The sequence below is a fragment of the Salvelinus alpinus genome, chromosome 29, assembly GCF_045679555.1.
Source record: "Salvelinus alpinus chromosome 29, SLU_Salpinus.1, whole genome shotgun sequence".
Lineage (NCBI taxonomy): Eukaryota > Metazoa > Chordata > Actinopteri > Salmoniformes > Salmonidae > Salvelinus > Salvelinus alpinus.
The window spans coordinates 46,161,164-46,177,355 of NC_092114.1; the positions used below are offsets into that span (position 1 = coordinate 46,161,164).

At 45.9% G+C, this 16,192-nt stretch overlaps 1 protein-coding gene across 8 annotated transcripts in view; it reads left to right on the top strand.

The window, feature by feature from the left end:
• LOC139559086 (histone-lysine N-methyltransferase 2B-like) overlaps positions 1-16,192 on the top strand; it is an 82,444-nt gene that overhangs the window by 16,835 nt on the left and 49,417 nt on the right. For 5 of the 8 annotated variants that reach the window (XR_011671684.1, XM_071374786.1, XM_071374782.1 and 2 more), the window contains exons 5-15: positions 2,374-2,457; positions 5,737-5,893; positions 6,019-6,253; positions 6,434-6,495; positions 7,159-7,422; positions 7,759-7,874; positions 8,367-8,756; positions 8,963-9,076; positions 9,334-9,480; positions 10,401-10,493; positions 10,795-10,912. Coding sequence is in view for 7 of the 8 variants with exons in the window: in XM_071374786.1 (XP_071230887.1) it covers positions 2,374-2,457; positions 5,737-5,893; positions 6,019-6,253; positions 6,434-6,495; positions 7,159-7,422; positions 7,759-7,874; positions 8,367-8,756; positions 8,963-9,076; positions 9,334-9,480; positions 10,401-10,493; positions 10,795-10,912 (1,780 nt within the window). In the remaining variant the exon portion in view is untranslated. The remainder of the gene's footprint in view (positions 1-2,373; positions 2,458-5,736; positions 5,894-6,018; positions 6,254-6,433; positions 6,496-7,158; positions 7,423-7,758; positions 7,875-8,366; positions 8,757-8,962; positions 9,077-9,333; positions 9,481-10,400; positions 10,494-10,794; positions 10,913-16,192) is intronic. The other 3 variants (XM_071374784.1, XM_071374788.1, XM_071374789.1) reach the window with 3 other exon arrangements.

Consider the following 16,192-nt stretch of genomic DNA (forward strand, 5'->3'; position numbering starts at 1 on the left):
GATGGCCTTGCTTTAAAAAAATATTATTAACCCATCCCTCTTCAGAGGACAAAAGTAGTTTTGTTTTTACTGTTTTTTAGTTATATAAACTCATCAAAAAAAAGAAACGTCCTCTCACTGTCAACTGCGTTTATTTTCAGCAAACTTAACATGTGTAAGTATTTGTATGAACATAACAAGCTTCAACAACTGAGACGTAAACTGAACAAGTTTCACAGACGTGACTAACAGAAATTGAATAATGTGTCCCTGAACAAAGGGGGGTCAAAATCAAAAGTAAGTCAGTATCTGGTGTGGCCACCAGCTGCATTAAGTACTGCAGTGCATCTCTTCTTCATGGACTGCACCAGATTTGCCAGTTCTTGCTGTGATATGTTACCCCACGCTTCCACCAAGGTCCGGGAACTTGCAGGTACATTTCTCGGGGGGAATGGCCCTAGCCCTCACCCTCCGATCCAACAGGTCCCAGACGTGCTCAATGGGATTGAGATCCGGGCTCTTCGCTGGCTGTGGCAGAACACTGACATTCCTGTCTTGCAGGAAATCACGCACAGAACGAGCAGTATGGCTGGTGGCATTGTCATGCTATAGAGTCATGTCAGGATGAGCCTGCAGGAAGGGTACCACATGAGGGAGGAGGATGTCTTCCCTGTAACGCACAGCATTGAGATTGCCTGCAATGACAACAAGCTCAGTCTGATGATGCTGTGACACACCGCCTCAGACCATGACGGACCCTCCACCTCCAAATCGATCCCGCTCCAGAGTACAGGACTCGGTGTAACGCTCATTCCTTTGACGATAAACGCGAATCCAAACATCATCCCTGGTGAGACAAAACCGCGGCTCGTCAGTGAAGAGCACTTTTGCCAGTCCTGTCTGGTCCATCTACGGTGGGTTTGTGCCCATAGGCGACGTCTGGTGAGGACCTGCCTTTACAACAGGCCTTACAAGCCTTCAGTCCAGCCTCTCTCAGCCTATTGCGGACAGTCTGAACACTGATGGAGGGATTGTGCGTTCCTGGTGTAACTTGGGCAGTTGTTGTTGCCATCCTGTACCTGTCCCGCAGGTGTGATGTTTGGATGTACCGATCCTTACACGTGGTCTGACACTGCGAGGACAATCAGCTGTCCGTCCTGTCTCCCTCTAGCGCTGTCTTAGGCGTCTCACAGTACGGACATTGCAATTTATTGCCCTGGCCACATCTGCAGTCCTCATGCCTCCTTGCAGCATGCCTAAGGCATGTTTACGCAGATGAGCATGGACTCTGGGCATCTTTCTTTTGATGTTTTTCAGAGTCAGTAGAAAGGCCTCTTTTTATTTGCCTACCGTCTGTAAGCTGTTAGTGTCTAAACGACCGTTCCACAGGTGCATGTTCAATAATTGTTTATGGTTCATTGGGGGGGTTCCAGGGAGGGAACCCCCCCCCCCCCCCCCAATGTCGTAGTCTTAAAATCAAAATGCTCCCTGGTATGATGTTCTTAAAACAATTCCATATAGCTTAGCAGTACCCCCTCCTCCCCCGGAGTGAGTCCATGCAACTTATGTGACTTGTTAAGCACATTTTTACTGTTGAATTTGTTTAGGTTTGCCAAAACAAAGAGGTTGAATACTTATTGATTGAAGACATTAAAGATCCCCCCCCTCCAAAAAAAATTTGGGGGTAAAAATAACCACACTTTGACATTATAGGGTTGTGTGTGTGTAGGCCAGTGACAAATCTAATTGTAATCAATAAAAAATCCAGCCTTTAACAACAAAGTGGAACAAGTCAAGGGGTGTGAACTTTCTGAAGGCACTGTAGAATCATGAGAATCGCTGCTGCTACTCTCTGTTTATCATATATGCCAAGTCACTTTGACTATACATTCATGTACATACTACCTCAATTGGGCCGACCAACCAGTGCTCCCGCACATTGGCTAACCGGGCTATCTGCATTGTGTCCTACTCACCACCCGCCAACCCCTCTTTTATGCTACTGCTACTCTCTCTTCATCATATATGCATAGTCACTTTAACCATATCTGCATGTACATACTACCTCAATCAGCCTGACTAACCGGTGTCTTTATGTAGCCTCGCTACTGTATATAGCCTGTCTTTCTACTGTTGTTATATTTCTTTACCTACCTATTGTTCACCTAATACCTTTTTTGCACTATTGGTTAGAGCCTGTAAGTAAGCATTTCACTGTAAGGTCTACACCTGTTGTGTTCGGCGCACGTGACAAATAAACTTTGATTTGCCATATCGTATCAGCACCTAAGTATCGTGAGCTTCCTGGGAATTCCCAGCCTAAGTTATTAGTCTGTTTCATTACTATGGCACTGAAAGGTCATAGTTTAATTGTTACACCCTTGTCTCTTTCAGCTCCTGTCTGGATCGGTAAAGCTTGGTCCCAGACATTTAGGAGTGGGAAGGAGGAGGAGGAGGAGGAGGAGAGGCTCTGCTCAGGTGAGCCTGTGTTTCCTGACCTTGGCTGTCTAGCCGCCTGTGTCGGTCTCATTCTTTGTCTCTGTTTGATGCTTATGTATTGTTGATGTTTATAGTACAGTGTTTTATTTTTAATTGAATCCACATTTTACCAGGTAAGTTGACTGAACACATTCTCATTTACAGCAACGACCTGGGTAATAGTTACAGGGGAGATGAATGAGCCAATTGGACCCACACGACTTAAGTATAATGGCACCGGTGTGGATGGTTGCAGTTTTATTGGCTCTTAACCAACCGTGCTATTTTGTTAGTTTTTTCGCTTTGTTTAACTTATTTAGTACGTATTGTTGCTGCTACCGTCTCTTATGACCGAAATGAGCTTCTGGACATCAGAACAGCGATTGCTCACCTCGAATTGAACAAATAATTTTTCTTTAATGAGTCTGTTGGGAAGGATATATTCCAAACACCCGTGCAGCCCCTCATCCCTGTCATTCTCATCCCTGTCATTCGCTGGAGAAAGAAACAGAGATCTCGCGGAAAGAGATCTGGGTGCCTTGTGAGGATCAGGCGACGAGTGGCTTATCTGCCTTTGCCATCCGTACTGTTAGCTTTCGTTCAATCGCTGGAAAATAAATGGGACGAACTGAAAGCACGTGTATCCTACCAACGGCACATTAAAAACTGTAATATCTTATGTTTCACAGTCTTGTGCTGAACGATGACATTAATAACTTACAGCTGGCGAGTTATACACTCTGCTGTTCTATCGGCAGGATAGAACAGCAGCCTCTGGTAAGACACGGGGCGGGGGCCTGTGCATATTTGTAAACAGCAGCTGTTGCACGATATCTAAGGAAGTCTCAAGGTTTTGCTCGCCTGAGGTAGTATCTCATGATAAGCTGTAGACCACACTATCTAGAGTTTATCTGTATTTTTTCGTAGCTGTCTACATACTACCACAGACCGATGCTGGCACTAACACTGCACTCAATGAGCTGTATACCGCCATAAGCAAACAGGAAAACGCAAATCCAGAGGCGGCGCTCCTAGTGACCGGAGACTTTAATGCAGGGAAACTTAAATCCGTTTTACCTCATTTCTATCAGCATGTTAAATATGCAACCAGAAGGGAAAAACTTTAGACCACCTTTACTCCACACACAGAGATGCGTACAAAGCTCTCCCTCGCCCTCCATTTGGCAAATCTGACCATAATTCTATCCTCCTGATTCCTGCTTACAAGCAAAAATGAAAGCAGGAAGCACCAGTGACTCGGGTCTATAAAAAAAGTGGTCAGATGAAGCAGATGCTAAATTACACGACTGTTTTGCTAGCAGACTGGAATGTGTTACGGGATTCTTCCAATGGCATTGAGCAGTACACCACATCAGTCACTGGCTTCATCAATAAGTGCATCGATGACGTCGTCCCCACTGACTGTTTGTACATACCCCAACCAGAAGCCATAGATTACAGGCAACATTCGCACTGAGCTAAAGGGTAGAGCTGCTGCTTTCAAGGAGCGCGACTCTAACCCGGAAGCTTATAAGAAATCTTGCTATGCCCTCCGATGAACCATCAAACAGGCAAAGCGTCAATACAGGACTAAGATCAAATTGTACTGCTCCGACGCACGTCGGATGTGGCAGGTCTTGCAACCTATTAGACTACAAAGGGAAGCACAACCGAGAGCTGCCCTGTGACACGAGCCTACCAGATGAGCTAAATAACTTCTATGCTGGCTTTGAGGCAAGTAACAATGAAACATACATGAGAGCACACGGTTTCCCGGAAGAGCTGATGATCACGATCTCCGTGAGTAAGACCTTTAAACAGGTCAACATTCACAAGGCCGCAGGGCCAGACAGATTACCAGGGTCTGTACTCTGAGCATGCACTGACCAACTGGCAAGTGTCTTCACTGACATGTTCAACCGCTCCCTGTCCGAGTCTGTAATACCAACATGTTTCAAGCAGACCACCATAGTCCCTGTGCCCAATAACACTAAGGTAACCTGCCTAAATGACTATCGACCCATAGCACTCACGTCTGCCATGCCGTCTGCCATGAAATGCTTTGAAAGGCTGGTCATGGCTTAAATCAACACCGTTCTCCGAGAAACCCTAGACCCACTCCAGTTTGCATACTGCCCCAACAGATCCACAGATGATGCGATCTCTATTGCACTCCACACTGCCCTTTCCCACCTGGACAAAAGGAACACCTATGCTATTCATTGACAACAGCTCAGCATTCAACACTATTTGTGCCCTCAAAGCTCTTCACTAAGCTAAGGACCCTGGGACTAAACACATCCCTCTGCAACTGGATCCTGGACTTCCTGACGGGCCGCCCCCAGGTGGTGAGGGTAGGCAACAACACATCCGCCACGCTAATCCTCAACACAAGGGCCCCTCGGGTGCATGCTCAGTCCCTTCCTGTACTCCCTGTTCACTCATGACTGCATGGCCAGGCACGACTCCAACACCATTAAGTTTGCCGATGACACAGCAGTGGTAGGTCTGATCATCGACAACGATGAGACAGCCTATAGGGAGGTGGTCAGAGACCTGACCGTGTGGTGCAAGGACAACAACCTTTCCCTCAATGTGATCAAGACAAAGGAGACGATTGTGGACTGCAGGAAAAGGACCAAGCACACCCCTATTCTCATCGACGGGGCTGTAGTGGAGCAGGTTTAGAGCTTCATGGTCCTTGGCGTCCACATCACCAACAAAGTAACATGATCCAAGCACACCAAGACAGTCATGAAGAGGGCACGACAAAACCTATTCCCTCTCACGAGACTGCAAAGATTTGGTATGGTCCTCAGATCCTCAAATGGTTTTAGAGCTGCACCATCAAGAGCATCCTGACGGGTTGCAATCACTGCCTGGTATGGCAACTACTCGGCATCCGACCGCAAGGCACTACAGAGGGTAGTGCGCATGGCCCAGTACATCACCGGTGCCAAGCTTCCTGCCATCCACGACTTCTATACCAGGTGGTGTCAGAGGAAGGCCCTAAAAATTGTCAGACTCCAGCCACCCTAGTCAGACTTTTCTCTCTGCTACCGCACGGCAAGTGGTACCGGAGCGCCAAGTCTAGGTCCAAAAGGCTTCTTAACAGCTTCTACCCCCAAGCCATAAGACTCCTGAACATCTAATCAAATGGCTACCCAGACTATTTGCAATGAATTAGGCTTAGGCCATTTGTGCTGTGGCTGTGTTTAGGGTGGCATTTTCTTTACGGTAGTTTAATTATAATTTATGACAATGTTCCTGTTCCCATAGGACCAACTCCCTGGCGGCCCACGCATCAAGCACGTCTGTCGGGCAGCAGCGGTGGCGTTGGGGCAACCCCGTGCCATGGTGCCTGACGATATCCCCCGGCTTAGCGCTCTGCCCCTCCATGAGCGAGAGGGCATCACCACCTCACCAGCTGTAGAAGGTAACCTTTGTTTATGAAGCACGCTGATAAGAACGGTAGTTACCTCAGGTATGTGACGTTAGCGCAGTGACCTATGTTTGAAAAGTCATTTAAGATCATTTTTTTGGATCTCGCTCTGTTTTTAGACATTGCGGATGACCCCTCTGACTGCACGGTCAGGCACAAGATGATGAGACAGAAGCACAAGTACAGCAAGCAGCGGAAGTTCAAGCGGAACTATAACGAGGTTGGTCCTGGGGGCCGCGCCACCCGCTGTAGGACCTGCCAGGGCTGCCTGCGTGAGGGTGACTGCAGCACCTGCTTCAACTGCCTGGACAAGCCCAAGTTTGGAGGGCCCAACACCAGACGCCAGTGCTGTGTGTAAGTGACTGTACCTAGAATTGTGGCCGTTGCTCTCACTTTTCATCCACTCATGGACACACACTCAGGCGCGCACACACGGTTTTTCATTTCTATAATCGGCTCTAGTTGTCTTGTGTACAAATTGAACACGGCACCTATTTTTAAATGGTGATGATAAATATGTCCCTGTGCCACCAGGTTAAAACGATGTGTTCGGATTGAGGCAAGGAAAGTAAAGCGCGGCATCAAGCCATTCACAGGTTTGTTGTGTTCTTATGTTTAATACGTCTATAATATTTTGCATTTGTAATTTAGCAGACGCTCTTATGCAATTATTGCATTCTTCTTAAGATAGCTAGGTGAGACCACAACATATCACAATCGTATCAAGTACGTTTCCCCTCAAAGTATTTATCAGCAATGTCAGTAGGAAAATACATGCGCCTTTTTCTTGGGAGTGGGGCATTGGGGGTGCCGTGAGTTATTTAAGGTACTTTTCAAGAGGTAGGGTTTCAGATGTTTTCAGAAGATGGGCAAGGACCTTACTGTCCTGATTTTAGGGGGAAGCTTGTTCCTCCATTGGGGTGCCACGACACAGAAGAGCTTTGACTGTGCTGGGCGGGAGCTGCCCTCCCGTAGGGGTGGGCGGGCCAAGAGACCAGAGATGGCGGAACGGAGTGCTCGGGATGAGAGAGGTTAAGGAGGGGCATTTCTCCTTGCTGCTCCGTAGGCAAGCACCAGGGTCTTGAAGAGGGTGGATCATTTACTAATGAATAACGCCACTTGTTTGAATTTGCTGTTACTACCAAAAACATTGACACCGTTAACCGAAAGCCACACTAGAACACTGGCCTGCCTCATGGCCCAAATATTCAGCCAGTGTTTTTTTTAGCTTTAACAATGGGCTTCTCTTTGTCGTGCAGTCCTTTCGAGGCGGCGGCGCCAGACGTCAGCTAATGGCCTTCAGTTCAACAATGATGTGTCGGCGTGCTGGGGAGAGGCAGAGGAGATGTCGACCCCTGCAACCCTTGGAGACTGCCTGAGGCCTTCCACCAGGAAGCAGCCGAGGCGGAACGTGACGCCACGCTCCTACAGCAGCCTGCTGAAGTCTGACTCGGACGAGGACACAGGCGGCGAAGGCGTGGTCAATAGTCCTGTAAAGAATTCTGACGCTCCCAGCAGCCAAGGTAACGCCGTACACCGGGATAGGAGCCGTACTGTATGGATGAAAGTATAGGTCGATGCACATTCGGGCTTCTCCTTTTGAGTTGGACCACAACAAGATCCATTGAACTCCATCCTTGAAATGGAGTTATTTGACAGGTGGAGTTGAAGGATGTAAAGCCATTAGCCAAGCAGATCAGAAGATTAGTGGTGGATGTTGAAGTCCATAGTAATTGACATTAAGGATGACAGTGATTGAGGATAGAAGTGCAGGTCAGAAATTCCGTTTTAGGGTATTGGTTTGAGTGGAGACTTTGTTATTCATTTTTATGCTTTAAAACCCCTTTGCTCTCTGACAGATGCTGTATCCTCTGACCTCCTAGCTCCTGAGGATGGCCCAGTGCCCAGTGAAGTTGTAAGGCACCGCAGACCTGGTCCACCCAAAAGACTGCTGGGCCGATGCAGAGCCGACAAGGTAATGACTCGTATAACTCTGTTCTCATGTTGGAAAATCTTACCCCTTTCACATTCATCCCTGATGCATGCATTACACCTTAAATAACTGCTCCTATGGAATCTTCCTTCGTGTTTTACTGGAACTTAATCGAATATTTTATAGTCCATAGATGCCGTGACTCTTTCCATGTTTCTCTTGACTGGCATGACCTATGATTTCTTTCTCGCTCTCTTTAACAACGTTGACTACCGTTGGTGATTGGACCTCTTTCTTTTCCTCTGATTAGACTTGGCATGCCTTAACTCTGATCAGGCTTTTCTTCACCCTCTCTTAACTCTTCTCTGTCACTTCTCTTAACAATGCATTCTCAAAGCCAAAGGCTGTTTTGGTGGGTCTTCTTCTCCTTCTTTCCTCTGCCTTGGCCCGCCGCGTAGCATGTGACCGTGGTCGTGCTGTAATGCTGGTCCCCCACTCAATGGCTTAAGCAGTCCCCCCCCTTCACATGCACAGGGGAGCGTCTCAGAAGAGCACCGCCCAGGGCTGTTGGTTACAGAGGGCCACCTAACAAGGAGCCCCAGCGATTCCTGCCCTCCCAGGATCTCACTGCTGCGGTTACGGCGGCGCCTGCAGGTGCAGCTGCAGCGACTGCCCCCGTGTGTGGTGCAGTCGCTCATGCAGAGGGACGAGGAGTCGGATGACGAGTCTTCGCAGGAGGAGGAGATGACTGTTGTTAAAGAGGGAGAGCAACAACACAATCCCAGAATTGATCCCCACTATGTCCTTCATTCCCAGAATGCCGTGGAAAACACGTCAACTAACATCCTCACTGCGCTAACCAACAGACTCCCCCAAAAGGGCCACTTGAAGACCGGGACGCACAGGATCCGTGTGGACTTTAAGGTGTGTATCTCTCTCTCACACTCACTCACTCTTTCACTCCATCTCCCTCCCATATAAACTTTCTTAAACATTTGAAATTGTTTATTTTCTTATTAACTCATTGCAAACTGTCTTTCTCCTTTTCTTTGTCTCTCATATACTCTTAATGAATGACTGCAAAATCTAAGTTTATTAACTCACACTAACTTATTGTGTTTCTCTCCCAGGAGGACTGTGCCATCCAGAACGTGTGGTTGATGGGCGGTCTGAGTATCCTCACCTCTGTCCCCGTCACGCCTCAGCCTGTCTGTCTGCTCTGTGCCAGCAAAGGACACCATGAGGTAATCATGGAAAGGCATCCACAGATTATTCAGTGCCTGTGTTTGCAGTATTATCATTCGAATAATCACATTTCATTGTAGATAAGTATTACTCTGACCGTTTTGAGGGAAAGAAATTAACTAGGAAGCACACAGGAGACTCCATAGGTTTACTGAATAGCTACACTGGGTTGTATGTAAAACAGTAGGTTTAGTGCAATATGGTGTTCTCCTGATTTTGAGAGTTGACTGCCTTCTGCCTTTCCACCTTACCTCAGATGATCTACTGCCAGGTGTGCTGCGAACCCTTCCACAGCTTCTGCCTCTGGCCCGAAGAGCGCCCCCACGAGGAGAACAAGGAGAACTGGTGCTGCCGCCGCTGCAAGTTTTGCCACGTGTGCGGCCGTAAGAGCAAGAACAACAAGGTGTGTATGGTCAGCAGGATCTGGGGTTAAGTAGTCAATCAATCAATCAAGTTTATTTTATATAGCCCTTCGTACATCAGCTAATATCTCGAAGTGCTGTACAGAAACCCAGCCTAAAACCCCAAACAGCAAGCAATGCAGGTGTAGAAGCACGGTGGCTAGGAAAAACTCCCTAGAAAGGCCAAAACCTAGGAAGAAACCTAGAGAGGAACCAGGCTATGAGGGGTGGCCAGTCCTCTTCTGGCTGTGCCGGGTGGAGATTATAACAGAACATGGCCAAGATGTTCAAAAATGTTCATAAGTGACAAGCATGGTCAAATAATAATCAGGAATAAATGTCAGTTGGCTTTTCATAGCCGATCATTAAGAGTTGAAAACAGCAGGTCTGGGACAGGTAGGGGTTCCATAACTGCAGGCAGAACAGTTGAAACTGGAACAGCAGCAAGGCCAGGTGGACTGGGGACAGCAAGGAGTCATCATGCCCAGTAGTCCTGACGTATGGTCCTAGGGCTCAGGTCCTCCGAGAGAGAGAAAGAAAGAGAGAAGGAGAGAATTAGAGAGAGCATACTTAAATTCACACAGGACACTGGATAAGACAGGAGAAGTACTCCAGATATAACCAACTGGCCCTAGCCCCCCGACACAAACTACTGCAGCATAAATACTGGAGGCTGAGACAGGAGGGGTCAGGAGACACTGTGGCCCCATCCGATGATACCCCCGGACAGGGCCAAACAGGAAGGATATAACCCCACCCACTTTGCCAAAGCACAGCCCCCGCACCACTAGAGGGATATCTTCAACCACCAACTTACAATCCTGAGACAAGGCACTTAGTTGTTAGTAAATAAGTAGTCTAGTGTTTTTTTTTTTTTTTCACCCCCACTTTCACATTCTAAGTGTACTATTACTTCCTTTAGCCTGTGTTGCAGTGCAGGAGGTGTCAGAACTGCTACCACCCCTCCTGTCTGGGACCCACCTACCCAAAGCCCATCAACTGTAAGATGCCCTGGGTAAGTACCAGGAATTTAACATCTATTACTGTTTAGCTTCTCTTCTCCCCATTCTGATTTACGACTGTTTTTCACTGTAATGTGGGTCAATACCATACAATGCAAGTGTATTGTCCAGTTTGCGTAAGTGCCTTGCTCAAGGGCACAACCATAGTGGATTCCAGTAATGATCTGAAACCAGCAATCCTCAGTTCTCAGCCAGTTAATTTCCCATCTTTCTTCGCCCGGCCTGGGACAACCAGCGACCTTAAAATTCTGGTCCATCTCTCTAACTTCTGGGCTACCTACCCCCGTGTCCCAGGTGTGTATGACGTGTATCCGGTGTAAGAGCTGTGGAGTGACCCCAGGGAAGACCTGGGACATGGCCTGGAACCACGAGCAGGACCTCTGTCCCGACTGCAGCACCCTCCACAGCAAAGGTAGGACCTCAGTGAGTCACACAGAGACACATCACAAGTCAACCAAGGCAAGGTATACACACTCCAGGAACAGGCCAAGAAGAGAGGGATGAGAGCAGTCGCTTAGATGGACTGGTACTTTGTCAGGATCTTACCATCATTTAGGGCGGACCCCAATCAGTCCACTGGTTGATTGTTAGGGCGATAGGCTGTTGGTCGACCAAGATCCTTTTTTTTTTTTGAGCAGCAGAAAAACATATTTTTATGGCACACCAGACCGATCTGATTCGCGCCCATCTCAGTGAACTAATCCATTGTTGAGGCCGAGACTAATCCAATGCGGATGGCACAGTCCAAGAAGGGAAGTGTGACTAAGATGCACAGTCCACATCTCTTTCCTGAATGCGCTCTTTCCCGACAATTTGTGCACATTCATTGTTTCATAACTTAATCGTTTGATTGTTAGTAAATCAATTCCGCATTACATATATCACCAGTAGTAGTACATTCACTGTTAATTGCTATAATTTCTAATCTACAATGTTTATGGTCATTTCTGTTAATGCATTCAATATATTATTATTACAGTCTTTTACCGTTCTTATTGTCATGAACACGCTGTTTGCAGACACACAACCTATGCTTATGAGAAACATGTTTTTGTTTATTTCATACCATTTACGGGTTTTGTGAATTCCGTCATCTTTTGTTTGCAGAGCTCCTGTCAATGTTGAGTTGAAACTCAACGTACCAAGTTGCGAACCACTTTATTTCGGCCCTTCGCTATATCGGCATCGAACACGTCACCCTCCCTAGGAGAGGGGGTGACCTTGACAATTTTAAATCGAGAGGCCGCCTGGATCTTTAATTTAAAGACCCTTGCCCCCTTCAGTCTCAACGTAGACTTTGAACTGAAGCCATTCTTGTGACTATTGTGTTTTTGCTATCCATTGTAAATAATGTTTGTAGGCCTATGTAGCCAAATTGTATCTATGATCATATCGTATCCATTTATGCTTTTTATATGTTCTATTTAGATTTACAGATAATTTAATGAAATCAAGCGTGACTGTCGAAACGTTGGTTAATAAATGATTGCATCTGAGCTCCTAGAGTGTGCTGGCGCTCTTTCTTTTTAAGAGTAAGGACCCACAACTGATTATGAATAGTATGTGTGTGGGTCTGTGTGTAATGTATTTACACACTGCGCTGTATGTGGATTCTTGTGTTCCCGTCAGTGTGTCACTGCCTGTTGAACGTGAGGGAGAGCATGTTTTAAAAAAAAGTGTATTAGAAAGTTTCTAAGTAGCTAGCTAACTTTTGAGTTTGGCTCACACGAAGCAGGATCACTCTGTCTAGTGATCCTGCCGACCAAGGCCGGGTCTGAGGAACTATTTTGCGTAGCAGCCAGCTAGCTGCCTATCAAGGTTTTCTTGAGGGCTTGAATGCAGCCCGTGATGCCGTTACCCATTGTGCCTGGGACTGCGGATTGTCCCGGGTTTGTGGCTGTCTTGATCCCCGCAGTTTGAAAACAAAACAATCTTCCCTGTGACCTCCCTTGTCTGGAGCTGCGAGGATAAACAGAGTAACCTAAGTGTTTTGTCCAATACTGGTGGATTCAACTAATAAAAGAATGGACAACCTGACCAGAGATGTCCAGGACCTGAAGAACAGTTTGCAGTTCTCCCATGGTCAGCTCGATAGCAACAGGAGAATGGCAAGATGACAACAATCTAAGTCATTGAGAGAGGACATTAGTTCTGTGTGTGAATCCATAATAACAATGACGGAGAAATGACAATCAAGTGACAATCAAGGCTGAACAACATGGTTGAGGACGGAATAGCAGAATCTCCACATGAGACCTGGATGGAGTCTGAGAACAAAGTGAACGAAATGATCTCTGAGAAATTGAAGATGTATCAAATAGAAATGTATTTGTCACATACACGTGTTTAGCAGATGTTATTGCGGGTGTAGCTAAAAGCTTGTGTTTCTAGCTCCAACAGTGCAGTAATATCTAACAAGTAATATTTAACAATTTCACAACAATAAATACAAATCTAAGTAATGGAATGAAAAATATATGGACGGGCAATGTCAGAGCGGCATAGAATACAGTATATACATCAACGCAGCAAAAAAAAGTAACGTCCCTTTTTCAGGACCCTATCTTACAAAGATAATTCGGAAAAATCCATAACTTCACAGATCTTCATTGTAAAGTGTTTAAACACTGTTTCCCATGCTCAATTAATGAACATGCACTTGTGGAATGGTCGTTAAGACACTAACAGCTTACAGACGGTAGGCAATTAAGGTCACAGTTATGAAAACTTTGGACACTAAAGAGGCCTTTCTACTGACACTGAAAAACACAAAGAAAGATGCCCAGGATCCCTGCTCATCTGTGTGAACGTGCCTTAGGCATGCTCCAAGGAGGCATGAGGACTGCAGATGTGGCCAGGGCAATAAATTGCAATGTCCGTACTGTGACATGCCTAAGACAGCGCTACAGGGAGACATGACAGACAGCTGATCGTCCTCGCAGTGGCAGACCACGTGTAACAACACCTGCACAGGATTGGTACATCCAAACATCACACCTGCAGGACAGGTACAGGATGGCAACAACAACTGACCGAGTTACACCAGGGACGCACAAACCCTTCATCAGTGTTTAGACTGTCCGCAATAGGCTAAGAGAGGCTGGACTAAGGGCGTGTAGGCCTGTTGTAAGGCAGGTCCTCACCAGACATCACCGGCAACAACGTCGCCTATGGGCACAAATCCACCGTAGCTGGACCAGACAAGACTGGTAAAAAGTGCTCTTCACTGACGAGTCGCGGTTTTGTCTCACCAGGGATGATGTTTGGATTCGCGTTTATCGTCGAAGGAATGAGCGTTACACCGAGTCCTGTACTCTGGAGCGGGATCAATTTGGAGGTGGAGGGTCCGTCATGGTCTGGGGCTGTGTGTCACAGCATCATCGAACTGAGCTTGTTGTCATTGCAGGCAATCTCAATGATGTGCGTTACAGGGAAGACATCCTCCTCCCTCATGTGGTACCTTTCCTGCAGGCTCATCCTGACATGACCCTATAGCATGACAATGCCACCAGCCATACTGCTCGTTCTGTGCGTGATTTCCTACAAGACATGAATGTCAGTGTTCTGCCACAGCCAGCGAAGAGCCCGGATCTCAATCCCATTGAGCACATCTGGAGCTGTTGGATCGGGGGGTGTGGGCTAGGGCCATTCCCCCCAGAAATGTCCGGAAACTTGCAGGTGGAAGAGTGGGGCAACATCTCACAGCAAGAACTGGAAAATCTGGTGCAGTCCATGAGATGCACTGCAGTACTTAACCTCTCTAGACGGGAGCGTCCCACCTCTTCAACAGCCAGTGAAACTGCAGGGCACCAAATTCAAAACAGAAATCCCATAATTAAAATTCCTCAAACATACATGTATTTTACACCATTTTAAAGATACACTTGTTGTAAATCCTGCCACAGTGTCCGATTTCAAAAAGGCTTTACGACGAAAGCAAACCAAACGATTATGTTAGGTGAGTGCCTATTTACAGAATAACACAGCCATTTTTACAGCCAAAGAGGATTCACAAAAAGCAGAAATATAGATAAAATTAATCACTAACCTTTGATGATCTTCATCAGATGACACTCATAGGACTTCATGTTACACAATACATGTATGTTTTGTTCGGTAAAGTTCATATTTATATCCAAAACATCCTTTGATTTTGCAGAGAGCCACATCAATTTACAGGAATACTCATAATAAACATTGCTAAAAGATACAACTGTTATGCATGGAATTTTAGATGCACTTCTCCTTAATGCAACCGCTGTGTCAGATTTCAAAAAAGCTTTACGGAAAAAGCAAATAATCTGAGTCGGCGCTCAGAGCCCAATCAAGACACAAATATATCCGCCATATTATGCAGTCAACAGAAGTCAGAAATAACATTATAAACATTCACTTACCTTTGATGATCTTCATCAGAATGCACTCCCAGGAATCCCAGTTCCACAATAAATGTTTGTTTTGTTCGATAATGTCCATTTATGTACAAATTCCTCCTTGTTGTTCTAGCGTTCAGTACACTTTCCAAACTCGCGACCGCGGGCAAGTCCAGCGGAAAGTACGGACGAAAAGTAAAAAAATATATATTACAGTCCGTAAAAACATGACAAACGAAGTATTGAATCAATCTTTAGGATGTTTTTAACATTCTTCAATAATGTTCCAACCGGAGTATTCCTTTTGTCTTCAGAAGTGTGATGGAACAGAGCTCGCTCTCACATGAACGCACATGGTCAGCTCATGTTCAGGTCATGATAGACCTTACTCATTCCCCTCTCATTCGGCCCCACTTCACAGTAGAAGCATCAGACAAGGTTCTAAAGACTGTTGACATCTAGTGGAAGCCGTAGGAAGTGCAACATTACCATATCCCACTATCTTCAATAGGAGCTGAGTTGAAAATCGACCAGCCTCAGATTTCCCACTTCCTGGTTGGATTTTTTTCTCAGGTTTTTGCCTGCCATATGAGTTCTGTTATACTCAGACATCATTCAAACAGTTTTAGAAACTTCAGTGTTTTCTATCCAAATCTACTAATAATATGCATATTCTAGCTTTTATGGCTTTGTAGCAGGCCGTTTACTCTGGGCATGCTTTTCATCCGGACGTGAAAATCCTGCCCCCTACCCCAAAGAAGTTAACAAGAAATTTGGAGTGGTTGGAAAATTACTTTTAATGACTCCAACCTAAGTGCATGTAAACTTCTGACTTCAACTGTACATTTCTCCTACAGATAACCATTAACTTCTGGTGTAGAAACCAGGCCATGGCACTCAATAGGGCTCCCGAGTGGCACAGCGGTCTAAGGCACTGCATCTCAGTGTCATTACAGACCCTTGTTCGATTCCAGGCTGTCACACATCCGGCCGTGATTGGCAGTTCTATAGGGTGGCGCACAATTGGTCCAGCGTCGTCCGGGTTTGGCCAGAGTAGGCCGTCATTGTAAATAAGAATTTGTTCTTTAACTGACATGCCTAGTTAAATAAAGGTTACAATTTCAATAGATTACCTGATAATTAAGACAGACTCATCAATACTTATGTAAATGTACTTTTTCAGTTTTTTGGGTTCTTTTTATACGTTTGCAAACATCTTAACTTTTTTCTTTGTCTTTTTTTATTATTTTTAATGAATTTTAGAATAAGGTGTTAATGTAACAATGTGGAGAAAGTTAAGTGGTCTTAATACTTTCCGA